Genomic DNA, 17,062 nt, shown 5'->3' with positions numbered 1-17,062 from the left:
AGGCAGTGCTTACTATGAACCAGATATTGTATTAAATATTGTCAGTGTAACACCCACACATGGGCTCTGCTTGTAAGCTTGTGGTTCAGTAGAGGGAGAAAGGCTGCTTAACACACTGCTCTAAGCACACTGTAAGCTCTGCACAATAGGCTTTAGAAACAGAGTACAATTTAGCCCACACTGTCAGAGGTCAGGGAAGGCTTTCTTGAGAAAATGACACCTAAAAGGAGTCCAGAAGAGTAAGCAGGATCTAGCCAACTAGGGCAAGAAAGGCTGGGACAGGAACCTTGCCCTCAAGAAACCAATGAAGGGATAGACTAAGAAGTTTCACCCTAAAGTAGCTATAATATGTAGCTACTCGAATGAGAGGAATTAAAATTTTTGTGGCTCCTGAGGATAGAAGACAAATGGAAGCCTATTTCAATTCAGTATATGAAAAACTCATTTAGTGAATCCTTATGGTTAAGTACCCCAACATAATGCAAATTCAATAAATGAATTGGTGGCAGGCTTTGTCTCATAGCAGGTTCACATGATCATTTTACTAACCCACAATAACATTATTCTACCTTTTCTTTACAGGACCGTTTTGAGTCCCACTCACATACTAAAACCCTGCCATCATGGCTGGATCAAATAGAGCTGTCCAAATGGTGAGAGGCTGCACAGAGTATTTTCAAATATATGGGTGAGAATTTGTTGGGAATGCTGTGGGAGGGACGATCAGATATAGGCTGGAGATGCCCTAAAGTGCCTCCCACCTCTGAGATCCTGCAGCCCTCAAAAAAACCATTTCATAGTTTCATGAAAGGCAGTAAGTGACAAAGAGCAAATTCATATATTAGTGTTTAATTTATACTACATAAAACTTGTTTCTTATTAAATGTATTGAATGTAACACTATTCAAATGTACTTTCTTTTACATATGGTTATAAATACCTTTAAATCAAAGCAAAGCTTAAAACTTAAAAATCACCAACGGGTTCCTGTCCTTGTTATCCTGTCCTTTGTTTCCAGTCCAAGCAAAGCAAAGTTTGAAATTTAAAACTGTTTCCAGTCCCAGCTAATATTTTAAGCCTAGACGTCTGGCTCCTTCCCTTTACCATCATTCACTAACATGACCCAGGGAAATTGTATACATTGCTGCTGGAAACTGACAAGAGGGCTAACATGTATGAAACCTTCAAACTTTACAGCAGCAGATAATACAGGTAAAAGCAGAGGCACAAGCATGCCATTTACTGTACATGGAAAATGTGCCACCGAAGCACTAGCTAGGGTCTTCGGCCCAGAGCAAGGTTAGCCTGCTGCCCTCGCTGGTTTGGCTCAGTGGATAGAGCGTCGGCCTGCGGACTGAAGGATCCCTGGTTCAATTCTGGTCTAGGGCTCATACCCAGGTTGTAGGCTTGATCTCCAGTAGGGGGCGTGCAGGAAGCAGACGATTGATGGATCTCTTATCATTGATATTTCTATCTTTCTCTCCCTCTCCCTTCCTCTCTGAAATCAATAAAAATATATTTCCTTTTAAAAAGGAAGTTAACCTGCTAACTGTAATGGGAGGGTGCTTGTACTGGGTGAAAAGGGACACTATAGCTTAGGCTGCAGCATGACATTCATACAAATGAAAACATAAAGTCAAAGGAAAATTCATAGCTATGTTTATATGATTGAACCCATGTGTTTACTGGTAGGGAATGTGCATCTACAAATATGTATTTCATTTTCACAAAACAAATTATATACACTGATGAATAAAAGGAATAGACTATTAGTTGAGGTTATAAGTAGTTAAGATTTGCTTTTCTGTAATGAATTACTTTTGTAGTAACAGACATTTTAAAAAATTGATCCCAGCAATAACATTATAAACAGATTAAAAATTCCTATCGGCAACATTTTCTTTCCTTCTAATTATTTGGAACTCAGTTACTTATTATCTTTAATGAAACATTTTTGAGCCAAATATAAAAAAGCAGATTCATATACATATTCCATTTTTAAATACTGACAAAGAAACAAAAACAAAAAACCCTGAGATAAGGTGGCATAAAATTTTTTGAAAATATTAAGGGAGAAGAGCAAAACTTTACCATAATTACTATTATTGGAATTATAAAGCACATGAACACACTTCAATAATGCATTTAATCTAACACATTATGGAAAGACAGTGTCATACTACTGTCTTAAAACACTATGGAAGGTCATCATTAACATTTCCAATAAGGATAAAGACAGCAAAATTCTTTACTCTTACCACACTATCACACTAATCTCATACATGTTACCTATCAAATGTTAGTTTCAAAATCGGCTCACTTATCAATGTCAAATTCTATTTTAATGCCTAATGTCCAGTTTGGCAATTTTCGACTACACTGTAAAACTAAACAAAGGCAAAAATCCTTAAGAAAAAATGCATTTTCTTTTTTCTTTTCAAGAAAAATAAAGTTGGGTATAAGCAGCTGATAGAGTTCTGTTCAAACATAGTCTATTAAAGGAACCTGTCAAAACATTTTCCCCTTTAAAAAAATTTGTCAGTTTTTTGTTCTACTCAATTATTTCTGGAAAAGTTTATTAAAATTATTAAAGAAATAAAATGTGAAAGGACTGAAGAAAACATTTGCAATAAAAAGAATAAACGCTAACACTGGCTAATGCCACATACTGTTGATAACAAGGACAGGAACCCGTTGGTGATTTGACAGCTCACATCAGAAATGAAGAGCAGCTTCCACGAGCTGTCCAGGAGGGTCTGAAGGCAGTGTATTCATCAACACGAGGATCCCTCTGGCATTCTTCCACAAGTTCCCGTTCCTGTGCCATCAGTCACCTAACAGCTAACAAAATCCAAACCTGGGCATTGCCATTAATGAGTTTACTACAAACGTCACATTTTTCATTAATAAAAGTTTGTAGAGAAGTTGGAATTTGAAAGGCCATCTGTATGTTTTTACCTGATATCTTATAATTATAGTACTTTCATGAAAAAAGTTGTCTAGTAACATAAATTGCTTCTGAATCGGTTCCACAAACAAGACAAGGACCTAAAACATCCAAACTGTTCACAGACAAAGTCCTGTTGGGAAGCAAGCTTGTGATCTCAATCCGGTCTCTCGCAGGATCAGTGCTGAGCCAGGAGCTTATAAGAGACTGGTGAACATTAGCCTGGTTACTAATGCTATGAGACAAAAATGTACTATTTCTTCCTCCTGGGAGAAAAAAAAAGGAGGGAAATATTTCAAGACTAATTTTACATTAGTGAACATCCAAAATTCTATTGGTATTTTTTAAAGGCGATGACTTAAACTTGTTTAATTCTCAGAATAACAGCTTGATTATTCATGATTACACATTACCATTTCTTACCAAAGGCCTATTCCGTGACATTAAAACTCAAATTTCCATGGGATAATATGGACATCAAACTACAGGCAAAGATTTATGCTGACCCTGTCTTTCTGTTCATTCTTTAATGGAAAGTGTCAGAATGTAGCAAAATGGTCAGAAGAAACGTAGAATAAATAAAGAAAATAAATAAAATATAGTCAACTTGCTTTAGCTTTCTTTTACCCTTTATTTTAGGTAATTTATCTTAAAAGCAGAATTTTAGAACACTACCAGATTATAAACTTTTATCTCTAACAGTGCTCTGTATTTAATATAGAAGTGAAGCAGTATATTTCAGTTTAAGCCATTATTTGAAATTTTCTTTCAACTTTTTGCCAAATCAAATAAAGACAGATTTCATTTATTCAAAATGTGGCCGAGTAACTGTGTGCCAGGCTCTGTGCTTAATGTGGGGGATACAAGGCGAAGTCCCTGGTGTCTTCAAGTTTAATGACTAGTAAAATGTTTTAAAATTATTTTTAAAATATATTTTTATTGATTTCAGAGAGGATGGGAGAGGGAGAGAGGGATAGAAACATCAATGATAAGAGAGAATCATTGATCGGCTGCCTCCTGTACAGCCCACACTGGGGATCAAGCCTGCAACGTGGGCATGTGTCCTGACCAGGAATCAAACCCTGGTTCATAGGTCCACACTCAACCACTGAACCACCGGCCAGCATAATCTTGCTGATTCTTGAAAGCCCAGTCAACTTCCTTCTCTTAGCTTTTGAAAGCAACACTAGTTCATGCTTCTCTCTTCCTTCCAGGAACCCTCAGCGCTATATGAACACCACCAATTTACTAGTTATAATATTTATGATTTAACTTTCCATGCTCCTTTCTCTAAGTATTTTTAATAGTTTGCACAGATTATATATATATATATATATATATATATATATATATATATATATATATATATTTTAAATATATTTTATTGATTTTTCACAGAAAGGAAGGGAGAGAGATAGAGAGCTAGAAACATCGATGAGAGAGATACATCGATCAGCCGCCTCCTGCACATCTCCCACTGGGGATGTGCCCGCAACCCAGGTACATGCCCCCGACCGGAATCGAACCCGGGACCCTTCAGTCCGCAGGCCGGCGCTCTATCCACTGAGCCAAACCGGTTTCGGCCAGATTATATTTGTTTTACCCTTTCACAGTGTCTAATACTGTGCCCTGCAATACTAGACACAGAATATAGTAAATTATTTTATTTCTAGCCTAACAAAGGTTTTTCAAACAGTGAAATTTCAAATGTTAGATAATGGGGGCAGAGGAAGAAGTAAAAACCAAGTGCTTAGTTAACCCTTAGATAAAGTTATTTTTCTCCATAAATAAAGTCAGCACAAACATGCTACATGTTGGGAGGAGGGTGGAAGGGGTTGATGGGGGGTGGGGGGAGGCAATCTGTTATACTTTCTTTTTAAAATATATTTTATTGATTTTTTACAGAGAGGAAAGGAGAGGGATAGAGAGTTAGAAACATCAATGAGAGAGAAACTTCGATCAGCTGCCTCCTGCACACCCCCTACTGGGGATGAGCCCGCAACCAAGGTACATGCCCTTGACCGGAATTGTACCAGGGACCCTTCAGTCCGCAACCCGACGCTCTATCCACTGAGCCAAACCAGCTAGGGCTGTTATAAATTTAAAACAAACAAACAAAAAACCAACACTACATGATTTACAAAATCCATACTTCTCCATATTGTTTTCTGGAGAAGTTTTAGATTTCCCCTTGGTTTTTCGTCTTTTACTGCTCCTATATTTTACATCACACTTGAATACTGTGAAATTAACATTATTAGAATCACTGTGATAAATCTCCTACCTGGTCTCCCTGCCTCTACTTTTACCATCCCTCTCCTCATAGTCCATTTTCCATACAATAGCCACAGTGACCCTGGCTGGTGTGGCTCAATTGGTTGGAGCATCTTCCCATACACCTAGAGGTCACAGGTTCCATCCCAGGACTAGGTGGAGGGAACCAATCCATGTTTCATTTTCACATCAGTGTTTCTTTCTCTCCCCCACCCCCCCACCCCCTCTTTCTCCTTCCCTCCCTCCCTCTCTCTCTAAAACCAATAAAACCTGTCCTGGCTGGTGTTACTTATTGGTTAGAGCATCGCCGCCCCCACTTCCCATTCCTGGTCAAGTGCATGTACCTAGGTTTCAGGGTTGGATCTCTGGTCCCAGTCGGGGCAAGTGTGGGAGGCAACCAATCAATGTGTCTCTTTCACAGTGATGATTCTCTCCCCTCCCCTCCGCCCCCTACTTCCACTCTCTCTAAAAATCAATGGGAATAAATATCCTTGAGTGAGGATAAACAAAAAAAAAAACGAAAACAAAACTTTTTACCCTGGTGAAAGAGTGATGATTTTTCAGGCACATCTGTGGAGGCATCCCAATGCCACAGGGATCCATCTTCAGAACAGGTAAATAGGTGATCTGGGTTGGATGGGTGAAAGTGAACTTCCCACACTGAAAGATAAGAACCAAGAAGCTTATGCTGTGCAGATTAAACAAACATTAAAGCCCTATCTGTAGGCATCATCTTCCATTAACCTCCATCACACACCTTCGAACCCCAAGTCTGAAAAAAATCAAAGGCTTCAGAATTAAGCCATACTATAACTCTTCATACTACAGGTAGGATAAAGAAGTCAAGTAAATCTACATGTGTACTGGGCCAGCAAAAGAATGAAAATAAATGCTAATCATTTGACCTATTACATTTTTTTTAAATGTAAAAGTATGGCAATGGAATACTTCTGAAAATTTTTTTCTAAAAATTAGTTTAGGTTCTCTTATTTTCAGTTCCTGTGTCATTAACATATGCAGATTATATTACTAGAAAGACTGAGAGAGAAGACCATAAAAGTAATATACAAATGAAATTCAAAGAGGCAGAGTCCAATTTGGCACATGCCAGGACTGAACACTTTTCTTCTGTATCACAGAAATAGCTACTAGCTCACAGCAAACCAAAACCTGGAAATGCTCTAAGAATCTGGGGTCCAGTTTCAGATGGAAGGCTTTTAAGAAGCCAAGTTGGGATTGAGGACTCCCCAAGCTCTAAACTTTATGAGAACATTGTGTGCCCATAGTCGTCTGGGAGCCAATGTCTGGCCAGGGCGCCTTATGAAGTTCTCTGCAGCATGCAGATAAAACAGGTAGTCTGTGGACAAGGGTTTTGTGATTCTGGGCCAGGTAACCCTAAAAAGGCAGCATATATGCAAAATTTAAAAAAGAAAAAAAAAAAAAGGCAGCATAGAAAGTGCCTGAGGTGTAACATAAAAAGTGCAAGGCACGTGTTTGCAAGCTGGTAATTTTCATTCTGACATTTACCACAATTAAACATCATGTCACAAACCATAAAAAGGTCACCTTCCTTAGCAGGAAAGGAATGTGTTCTGGGTGAGTCCCTGTATAAAGTGCATTAATACTGCTTCATTAAAACAAAGTGAAACAAAACAACCCACAGACCCACAAACAAATGCCCAAATATAGATTCTTTTTCTTTTGTTAGAAAAAAAAGGAACGCTTCACGAATTTGCATGTCATCCTTGCGCAGGGCCATGCTAATCTTCTCTGTATCGTTCCAATTTTAGTGTATGTGCTGCCAAAGCGAGCACCAAATATAGATTCTTAAGTATTTATTTATTTTCAAATTAGAAAACAAAGCTTCATAAAACATCTCTTTCTAGCAAAGAGTCAGGATGAATTCGAGGTAATACAATACACTACATTTGTATGTTTACTGCCTAACAATATAGTTTAAAAGGGGCTAAGTTAAAAGGGCCTGGTAAGTTAAACAGCAGTTAAAAAGAGACTGGTAAGAAAAGATCTGAAAATTTGTAATTCTATTACCACTGTGTTAGGCAACATCAGACTCTATGAGGGCATACCTTTATTCCTTTTTACACATTTATTTTCTTGGGCACAACTATAAATGGAAGAAGCAAAAACTTTTCTATCCTTTTATCTGCTTTATCTTAAATATAATCTCAAAAGTCATTTATCTTTCCAAGATAATAAGGTGAAACTTATTAAACAGAAGTTGCAGTACTAGTATAACATGTCCTTTCGTACTTTGATTCAAGCATTAATACAGATGACTGGAGCATAGTCCCATACACCAAAAAGGTTGCAGGTTCGATTCCCAGTCAGGGTGCGTAAGGGAGGCAAACTGATCAATGTTTCCCTCTCATATTGAGGTTTCTCTCTCTCTCCCCCTCCCTTTCTCTCTGTAAAATCAATAAAACATATCCTTGGGTAAGGATTAAAAACATTTCTATTCAGCCTAAAAAACACCCATCAATTTTCATTCTGACAGTTACCACAATTAAACATTATGTCTCTGCCCCTCCCTTCCACTCTAAAGAATCAATGGGAAAAATATCCTTGCATGAGGATTAACAAAAAATTAAAATAAAATCAATAAAAACATACTTTAAAAAAATTATCAAAAGAAAATAAGTACAGAAGGGTGAACAAAAGCAGGCGAATCACTGTGGTTTTGGATAGAATAATGAAACATATTAAAGAACTTAAATGTCAAATAAAAAGATAAGTTAATTATTACATATTTATACAAGTCAACCAAAAGCTATGATGCAAGACAACCCATGTGTACCATTACAGTGTATCATATAACTCACCCAACAAAAACTACGGATCTCCATAACACTTACTTTCAGCTTCATGAGCCTTCAGCAGAGACACAGGCATAGTACCTTGTCTAACATCCCAAATACTCAACATTCCATCCTGGCCCCCAGTAGCTACAACATGCTGCTGGTTGGGATGTCTATCAACACAGTGGAGTGGCACTCGGTCACCAGTCCTTTTATGGGAGATACAATAAAATCAAATGTTGTAAAGGATACTTACTTTGTGTAACCCATGAAACATGTTTCATTCTAGTAACTAAATGATAATTTTGTGGCTACATCTGCTGGCTGAATTTAAATCATGTCCCAAAACTGACATTAAATATACTTCTGCCCTAGCCTGTTCGGCTCAGTGGATAGAGAGTCAGCCTGCCAACCAAAGGGTTCCGGGTTCGATTCCAGTCAAGGGCACAGACCTTGGTTGCAGGCTTCTCCCTGGCCCATGCCCTGGTGGAGACATGTGCAAGAGGCAACCAATTGATGTTCCTCTCTGTCTTTCCCTCTCTCTAAAAAATCAATGGAAAAATATCCTCAGGTGAGGATTAACCAAATAAATAAATAAATATTTTTTTAAATATTAGAAATTGGGGGAGGGGATGTTTAAGGCCAAAGTTATTCATTCTCTCTTCAACCTGGGAGCATAGGGAGCAAGATAATCTGGTGGCATGATGTGCAAAACACATTTCCATTTCTTGGCTTTTAAAAAACATTAGAGCATAGGCCTGTGTGGTACAGTTGGGTGAAGTTCTCTTGTACACCAAACAGTCTCGGGTTCGAGTCCCAGTCAGGGCACATACCCAGGTTTGGGGCTCAATCCCTGGGTCAGGATGAGTACGGGAGGCAACTAATCAATGTTTTTCTCTCACACTGATGTTCATTTCTCTCTCTCTCTCTCTCTCTCTCTCTCTCAAATCAATAAAATACATATCCTCAGGTGAAGATTAAAAGAAAACAAAAACCTGGGATTTTATTTTTCTCCCAGTCATAGCTAGAGTATTATACTCACGGTTAATAGAATCATTTGATGAGCAAAAATAAATTCCCCATTAAATAATATAAACTTCAAGGAGATAAAGACTCTGAATCAAGATAGCAAATACCTACTAAATGCAGCATGGCAGTATCAAACCCATCAAATTATACTTTTTTTAATCAAATTTAAATAGGAATTATTCTCTTAAAATGCAATATGGTTTAAAGTCAATTGCTATAAATGACTGAACAAATTAATTTTGCATTACACTACTGAAATTACAAATCAAAACTTACAGTGATAATATTTGAGAGGGCTCATTTCCTTGTTGTCTGAAATCCCATATTTTTAATTGTCCAATTGAATTTACTGTAAGAATCTCAGGAGTTCGAAGGAAGGTTACAGCATGCAGTGTACTGCTATCTGCATTGTCTACAAATTAAGAAAACAGCAGTGTGTGTTACTGGGTCCCCCTGTGCTATGAAAATCTTAAATCATGTTCTTTTTTAAAAATTATTATTTTTCTAATTTTTAAACAGCATTCTTTTTATGGAACTATTACATAGGTCAAGTGAAATTTTAAATAGATCACAGTTTAGTTTCTATAAAAAATGTACAGTCTTATTCTGCTGACTCAAATTCATCTTTCCTTATCAACTAATTCTCATCTCTGTGAAGTCCTTCTTTGTTATATGGTCCTTTCCTTCTTCCTACAGTATTTAAGCTTAAACCATAAAACATAGTATATACTTATAAACTTTGTCACACTCCTCCCAACTGCCACCAGGCAATGGTCCTTAAACAAGCGGTGCTTCTCAGAACTAAAATTGATCATAAACTACGTAAAACACTGATTCATGAGCACAATCCATAGAAGTTCTGATTCAGGTCTAGGTTGGTGGGCTATTAAAAATCTCCTCAGGCAAGTCTTTGTGAAACATAGAGAACTACTACACTAGAATAACCCTTCTACAGCACAACAGGGAGTATTTCACCAGCTTACTCAAACATTTCCACCAGCTCCTTACTGTCCATCCAACAAAATGTAACCTCAATGGCTATGCATTAGACTCTTCACAACCTGGTCACACTTTACCTTCCTTGCTTTCTCTCTCGCCTCTCCTATATAAACATATAAGGTCAAAACACTCTTTCTGTCATTCTCTAAATGGCCCTATCCTGCCTCCTCACTATTCCCTTTGTCTGGTGTGCCATCTTTTAGTTATTTATGGTCTAGAACCTTGATTAAATTAACGGCCACCTGCCCCTCAATTCTTTATCCAATAACCCACTCCAGCCAAATATCCTGATAAAGGGATTCTGCTTTGTACATTTCTATATCCCTGAAACACCTAGCACTGTACCTACTTAGCACAAGATGGGTGCTCAATTTTTCTTACCTATAGTTCTCACAGCTTCCTTGTGATCAACTCTGAAGAGATTTATTCGACCATCTTCTCCAACTGTGACAATCTCTGGGCTATTGCACACAACACCTGTGCATGGTGCACTGCTACAGGAAGGACTGCCTGGACCCGTGTGGTAGTGAGCTGTTGTCCACTGCTGGCTGACTGACAGAGTCTAGGAGTCAGGAATGAAGATATAATCAACCAAAGTAAAGTTCTAAAAAACTAGCACTTTTCCCCAGCTGAGTGTTTTAAAATTTTCTCACACCCTTCTAGGAAATAACTCTCTCCTTTTTCCTTTGTATTTCCAAATACAAAAGTCTACAACAGCCGTGGCCAAACTACGGCCCGCGGGCCGGATCCGGCCCGTTTGAAATGAATAAAACTAAAAAAAAAAAAAAAAACCGTACCCTTTTATGTAATGATGTTTACTTTGAATTTATATTAGTTCACACAAACACTCCATCCATGCTTTTGTTCCAGCCCTCCGGTCCAGTTTAAGAACCCATTGTGGCCCTCGAGTCAAAAAGTTTGCCCACCCCTGGTCTAGAACCTACTTCCATCAAAGCTCTGTACACAATGGATTAGATTCTAAAGGAACACTGTCCAAAAATATCCCAATCTTTTCTCAAACTAAAGAAATGGTGTTTAGGTATCTGGTAGCAGTGTGTTCAAAAGCAATTTTAAATTTTTTTTTTTACTTTACTTTTATTGATTTCAGAGAGGAAGTGAGAAATAGAAACATCAATTATGAGAATCACTGATCCACTGCCTCCTGCACTGAGACATCCTGGTTCAGAAGTCAAAGCTCAACCACTGAGCCACACCTGCTGGGCAAAGCAACTTTAAATTATTTAGGGCATTAGCCTAAGAAATAAATCTCTATAGAGCTTTCTAAATGATTCCATTAAGGAAAACAGTAAGAGCTTGGTCTTACACTTACTAGGCATGCTGATAAGGAAGATGACCTTTATTAATTCCAAAATCTAAATAAGCACTCTCTTCCAGGAACTTAAAACTGTTACTACAAGTGAGGCCATTGTAAAGGACTGCCCTCACCACTATGCAGTGAAGATCAGCACTCTTGGGCTTTAGTACACAAGAAAGACATCGATAAAATGTCAGTGGTGATGGAAGGAGACTTGGCTTGGGGCGATGAACACACAATACAATGTACAAACGATGTACTGTAGAACTATACCCCTGAAAGCCGTACAGTTTTATTAACCAATGTCACCCTAATAAATTCTATTTTTAAAAAGGGGGAAAAAGGAAAAAAATGCCAAGTCTTCATACAGCATATCCTCTCTTCTAATTAAAACCGAGATTCTAGCCACAGAAGCAAAGTGGCTGTTCCTGTTCTCTTTCATGATACCTGAGCTAGAAGGTTCTCTTTCTTTAAAGTCCAGAGTAAGAACTTAAAAGAGAGAATTTCAGAAAAATCACTTGCCAGATACTATATTGTTAGATACAAACGAACAGAATTTAAGACTATCCAATTTCAATAAAAGTTCACAAAAACATAGCTCTAGAATTAACCTACTAAAAGATGGGTAATGTAACAATTTTTCTCCTGCATGTTTTGAGATTATAAAATCTTATTATTTGTGTCATTATTAAGTACAGCCTTCTTTAAGCCTTCCTAAAAATAAATAAAATACAAATTCAGTTTTCAAACAGCATTTCTTTACCTGGTTGTTGGGATGGTGAAGGAAAACTGTAACACATCCTGTTGACGAAGCAGCTACGATTCTTTCCTGGTCGAAAAACTAAGTAGAAAATTCCTGCTTGTTAATAGATTCAGAAATATCAATAGGGAGAAAGCTCATTTATTTAACTTAATTAGCAGTGATAACAACTTTAAAATGCAAAGATCCTGGAAATGTTAAGCAAATAAAATGTGACTTTCTAAATCTGAAAGTCAAAACTCCTATTCAAATAAAAGTATTTTTGTGAAGAAAAAATAAACTATTCCCCTAAACTCATTAATCTATTATTGATTTAATTAATTTTGGGCCACTACCACAAAGCTTTAGGCAACCTTCTATAGAAGAAAACGCAGGGACTTAAAGTCAGGCAGACCCAGGATTTGAACACTTAATTCCATCCCACCGCTTAATAATTGCCTCGAGACCTTAGCCAAGTTAAACGTTCTGAGCTCAGGTACACCTTTACCAGGGGAGAACTAATCCCTACTTAGGGGGTTGTGAGAATTCAAAGGGCAAAAACAATTCAATTCTCTTCCACAGCATTTCTCATATAGCATGTGCTCAAAAGATCTTCGTGTCAGTTTTCTCCATGATAAAACAGATAACAATACTTGATTCACAAGCAAGCAATGAGAGTTAACTTATGTGCAATTCCCAAAACAGTGCTTGGCACACAGAAGATAGTCAATTAATTTTTTTTTAAAGCTTAAGATGAAAAACTAAGATTAAATCCACATCCCCTGCCCCAGTCCTGATTCTGTCATCCAGTAGGCTACACGCTCGCGAATCATAACCGATAGAGAATTCAGTTTGCTGTGAACCGGGGAGAGGCGAGACACACTTTAAGGCCCTTTGCATCTCTAAATGAATTGCTCTCCGCTTTCAAACACTTCGCTGTTGGATACCACACAGACTTACTTGTAAATCCATAACGTCACCGTAGTGCCTGGTACCGCACAATACCTGGTGGTCTCCTTCAAACCCTCCATCAGAGTCCAAGTTCCCCAAATCGCCAATAGACCACAATAAAACACGATTTTCCTGCAAAGCAGAAAGTTTTATCTGGAGACGTATACGTTTAGCTCTCGGAAATGTAAACCTGCATTGCCTCCCAGCAATCTTGCTTTAAAAGCAGCTCAGAATAACGAGGGAAGTCTGAGCACACCATCGATGGTTCGGAGCCCGAGACGGGAACTCGGGGGCCGGAGAAAGGCGACGGGATCTGGAAGGCGGGAGAATTCGCGGCTGCGACGGGGGGCTCCCTGGCCCGGGGATGCGCTACCTCGTTGTCCCAAGAGCCCGTAGCGAAGGTCTCCGCGGTCTGCAAACTCCCCGAAGGTACCGGTCGCCAGCGGGTTTTGCTGATTTTCTGAGACACGAACTTGGCATAAATTTCCTCCATGCCGAAGCCCCCGCAAGACAGCCAGCAGCGCAGCGCGCGCCACTCCAGCCCGCCTCTTCCCGCGGAGCCCTGATTGGGCGGGCCTGACGGTGGCCGCGGAGGGCCAATTCTCTTCCGCCGCCGGGCGCGCACCGCCCGCCCTCCCTCCGGGAAGAGTTTATGGGCAGGTCCTAGTACGGCACGATCTGCTCCTAATCTGCAAAGTCAGGTAGGAACACTGACTCAATGCAGTTGTGCAAAAGTTGCGCAATGTAAAACAGATTTAAGAGCACACACAAAACAAAGTCAAGTAAGAGAAACCACCTGGTAGCTACGCCTGAGCATTCAGTTTTACATTTCACGGTGCATGGAGAAGAGTCCAAATCCTTAAATTCTCACGAAAGTACATCCCATTACACACCAACTTCTTATTCTAAACCTCTCCCTCTTTGTTTCCCAAATAAATCCTTCGCTTCAACGTTGTTAGCGCACACTGTCAATGTCTACAGTTGGAATTCTGAAGACTCCAGTTCTAATTTTGACGACCATTGCCTAGTTGTGTAACCTTCAATTCATTTATGAATACAATTAAGAATGAGGTGATAGGTAGCGTTGATGCCCAGAAGTCCGTGTTGTAGGTTCCCTCATGCTTTTGTTTACACCTTTTTTTTTATTTTTATATTTTTATTGACTTTTTACAGAGAGGAAGGGAGAGAGATAGAGAGTCAGAAACATCGATGAGATGCCCGCAAGCCAGGTACATGCCCCTGACCGGAATCGAACCTGGGACCCTTTAGTCCGCAGGCCGACGCTCTATCCACTGAGCCAAACCGGTTTCGGCTGTTTACACCTTTAATACCCTCTTATTCCTCTCCTCTCAGAATCCTACCCATCTTTCCAGGACCAGTTCCTTCCCATATCTTTTCCTGATTAGCCCATGATCTATCTAAACAAAAGAGAACTTTATATTTAGACCACTAATAGCACTTAAATTTTAGCATTTGTTGCTAGTTTTCTTTTGATGCAGATCTCCAATTGGAACGTAGATCATCTTTTTAAAAAAAAATCTCCTTTATACAATTTTCATAATGGTGTGTTGGTTGTCAGCTTTAGAGAGATACCAGGTCTCATTGAGGATTGAGACTGGTTTTGTTTTGTTTTAAATGGAAGACCATCAGGAAATCAGATGAAATGGATAACTGCTAGTCCCAAACTGACGATTTTATTCCTAATACTGAAGTAAAGAACACTGTTTTGAGTGTGGTTTCATTTATGGTCATAGAATCCCAGAAAGTGGGCAATGTATATTTCGGATTGGGAGTAGACTGAGTATCACATATGACAAAACCTCGTGAGAATTGGAATTTGAAAATTGCTGACGCAATAGCATAAATGTCTTGACATAGCTTTTTCTTCCTTAAAAATTTATTGGGCTAGATGATGACTGGATGCTGTCAGTCTCTGTTCTGATTAGGAGCCAGCAAGTTCCCTGTAGGGTTCTCGCTCATCGTCTTGTGCAGCTGACAGCTATAAAGCTGGTGTCTAGTCTAACGGTAGAATTTGTGAGGCTTAATTTGCTGAAAACGCACCCTTGTGTTGGGAGAGTAACACATTCAACATAGAATACTGTGGCATTTTTAACCATGTACATTGTTCAAGTAAAGCATTCCCACCCCCACCCCCCGCCTCCGTACACCCATATGTCACGGTATTCTTCCACTCTCTGAATTTGTGCTTTAGGACCTCAAAAGTCTCTGCGAACCAAACGCTGATGTGCTTGTCACAAAGCCAGAGGCTGGAGAACTCGGGTTAAAGAGAGCCTTTGCCCTCCGGTGCTCCTATTACGATGATTCAGGCTCAACCACCGGGAACTCGGGCTCGACTCAACCTAAATGAGTCAACAGGGTTGGGTGAGGCAGGCGGAGAAAGCCCACCATCTAGCAATCTGAACAGCTATAGGAGCAGACCCGCCGCTCGCAGCAGCTGACCCATCGGCGACTGCAGAGCCACCGGCAGCGGAGGAACCACTTCGGCCCCGCCGTCCCGCCACCGCGCGGGGTGAGCGGAGCCGCAGCCGGGCACGCGCCGGGGCCCACCCCGCCTGGCCGCGGGGCAAACCCAGCAGGGAGGCGGCCTGCAGCCCGAGGCCTCGCAAAGGGACGCGCAGCGGCGGCGGCCGCGCTGACGCGGCCTCGCCTCGCCTCGGGTCCCCGGGAGCCGCAGCAGCCACCGGCGCGGGCCGCGCAGCTCCAGGCCACCCCCGTCCGCGGCCCCACCCAGCCGCGCCCCAGCCCGCGCGGCATCACAGAGCGCATGCGTGTCGCGGGGCATGCCGGGAGCGCGCAGTGGCGGCAGCGGCGGCGACAGCACTCACAGCGGCGGCAACAGCGGGGACGCGAGCGGGGCGGTGACCGTGTGGGAGGTGGTCTCACTCTTGGGGAAGCTGCTGGGCACCGTCGCCGCGCTGAAGGTGGTCCTGTACCTGCTCCGGGTGTGCTTAGCGATGGCCTGGAAATCCGGCGGCGCCAGCCACTCGGAGCTGATCCACAACCTCCGCAGTAAGTGCCACCCCCGCCGGGTGTGGGGCCACTGGGGCTGGCCAGGCCTCGACCCGGTTCCCCCGCGCCGTCGGGAATGTGTCCCCCGCCTTGCCCGCTGGAGGGCTTCCGCGCAGGGTGGCACCGGCAGTCCCGAACGGCTTGCGCTTGCGATCGCGTCCCCCGGGACCTGTCACTCATCGGCGACGTGGACTGGAAGGAGGGAGGGAGAGAGAGAGAGAGAGAGAGAGAGAGAGAGAGAGAGAGAGAGAGAGAGAAGAGCTCCCAGCCGCTGCTGGTGGGGCCGGGGCCAGCGTCTCCCCGGGAGCCCGGGGGAGGGGGCGCGGCACCGGTGGTGGGGCTGTCACTCGAGTCCCCCCACTGCTTGTTGGGGTTCGGCGGGCGAGGGGCGTGCCCCGAGGGTCGGGGGTGTTCGCTAGGCCTCCAGGAGACGGAGGCAACTCCACCCTGGCCCCTGGCGTCTTCTCATCTTCCTCCTCCACGACCGACCTCGCTGCAAGCGCTCCCCTCTCCTCCCTCCCCCGCCCTCCGTTTTTTCCTCCGGAGGGAGATGCCGCGGTCTGATACCGGCCCGGGGAGGGAGGGGAGGACGGGAGGACTGTCAGTGCGGATGCCGGGAGAAATTCCCGGGGCGGCTGTCCAGCGGAGAGCTCCTTGGGGGGCGGAGGAGGAGCTCATCGGGAGGTGCTGTTCCGGGGAGACGGGTGTTTCGGGAGCCTTTGGCGATCCCGGGGTCTCTAGAGACCGTTGTGTGCGTGGAATGTTCTGACTTCTTTGAGGACCACCCTAGCTTTGAAAGCCTTGTGTGGAAGTGTTCTTTGTATCATCTCTGCAGTTGTTGTAGTCCTTCCTCTGATGGTCACTTTCTCTTTTTAAATAGAGTGTTGCCTTGGCTCAGTGGTTGAGCGTCGACCTGTGAACCTGGAGGTCAGGGATCGATTCTGTTCGCAGCACAGGCCCCG

At 41.8% G+C, this 17,062-nt stretch overlaps 2 protein-coding genes and 1 non-coding gene across 12 annotated transcripts in view; 1 reads left to right on the top strand and 2 right to left on the bottom strand.

Annotated features, from left to right (window-relative positions):
• Positions 1-833: 833 nt before the first annotated feature.
• Positions 834-14,185, bottom strand: NUP43 (nucleoporin 43). 2 transcript variants are annotated; one of them, XM_059700067.1, is made up of 8 exons: positions 13,444-14,185; positions 13,080-13,202; positions 12,144-12,221; positions 10,447-10,627; positions 9,343-9,478; positions 8,095-8,246; positions 5,759-5,881; positions 834-2,834 (listed from the first exon to the last, which is right to left on the bottom strand). In XM_059700067.1, the coding sequence occupies exons 1-8, from the start codon at positions 13,561-13,563 to the stop codon at positions 2,827-2,829; spliced, it is 921 nt and encodes a 306-aa protein (XP_059556050.1). In that variant the 5' UTR covers positions 13,564-14,185; the 3' UTR covers positions 834-2,826. The 2 variants fall into 2 exon arrangements, with proteins under 2 accessions (XP_059556050.1, XP_059556048.1); XM_059700065.1 differs by having other exon boundaries at positions 834-3,213; positions 13,444-14,184.
• On the bottom strand, positions 6,930-7,035 carry LOC132237733 (U6 spliceosomal RNA). Its single transcript, XR_009453577.1, has one exon. It is a non-coding gene; the product is annotated as a U6 spliceosomal RNA (small nuclear RNA).
• Positions 14,186-15,567: 1,382 nt separating the features above from the next.
• Positions 15,568-17,062, top strand: part of PCMT1 (protein-L-isoaspartate (D-aspartate) O-methyltransferase) — a 38,950-nt gene continuing 37,455 nt past the window's right edge. For 2 of the 9 annotated variants that reach the window (XR_009453368.1, XM_059700071.1), the window contains exon 1: positions 15,588-16,100. Coding sequence is in view for 4 of the 9 variants with exons in the window: in XM_059700071.1 (XP_059556054.1) it covers positions 15,872-16,100 (229 nt within the window). In the remaining 5 variants the exon portion in view is untranslated. Of the gene's footprint in view, positions 16,101-17,062 lie in introns of all 9 variants that reach the window. The other 7 variants (XR_009453364.1, XR_009453365.1, XM_059700068.1 and 4 more) reach the window with 7 other exon arrangements.

Source organism: Myotis daubentonii, chromosome 6, assembly GCF_963259705.1.
Source record: "Myotis daubentonii chromosome 6, mMyoDau2.1, whole genome shotgun sequence".
Taxonomy (NCBI): Eukaryota; Metazoa; Chordata; class Mammalia; order Chiroptera; family Vespertilionidae; genus Myotis; species Myotis daubentonii.
Note: the sequence above shows the minus strand (reverse complement) of the source record. Positions and strands in the feature narration are given on the sequence as shown.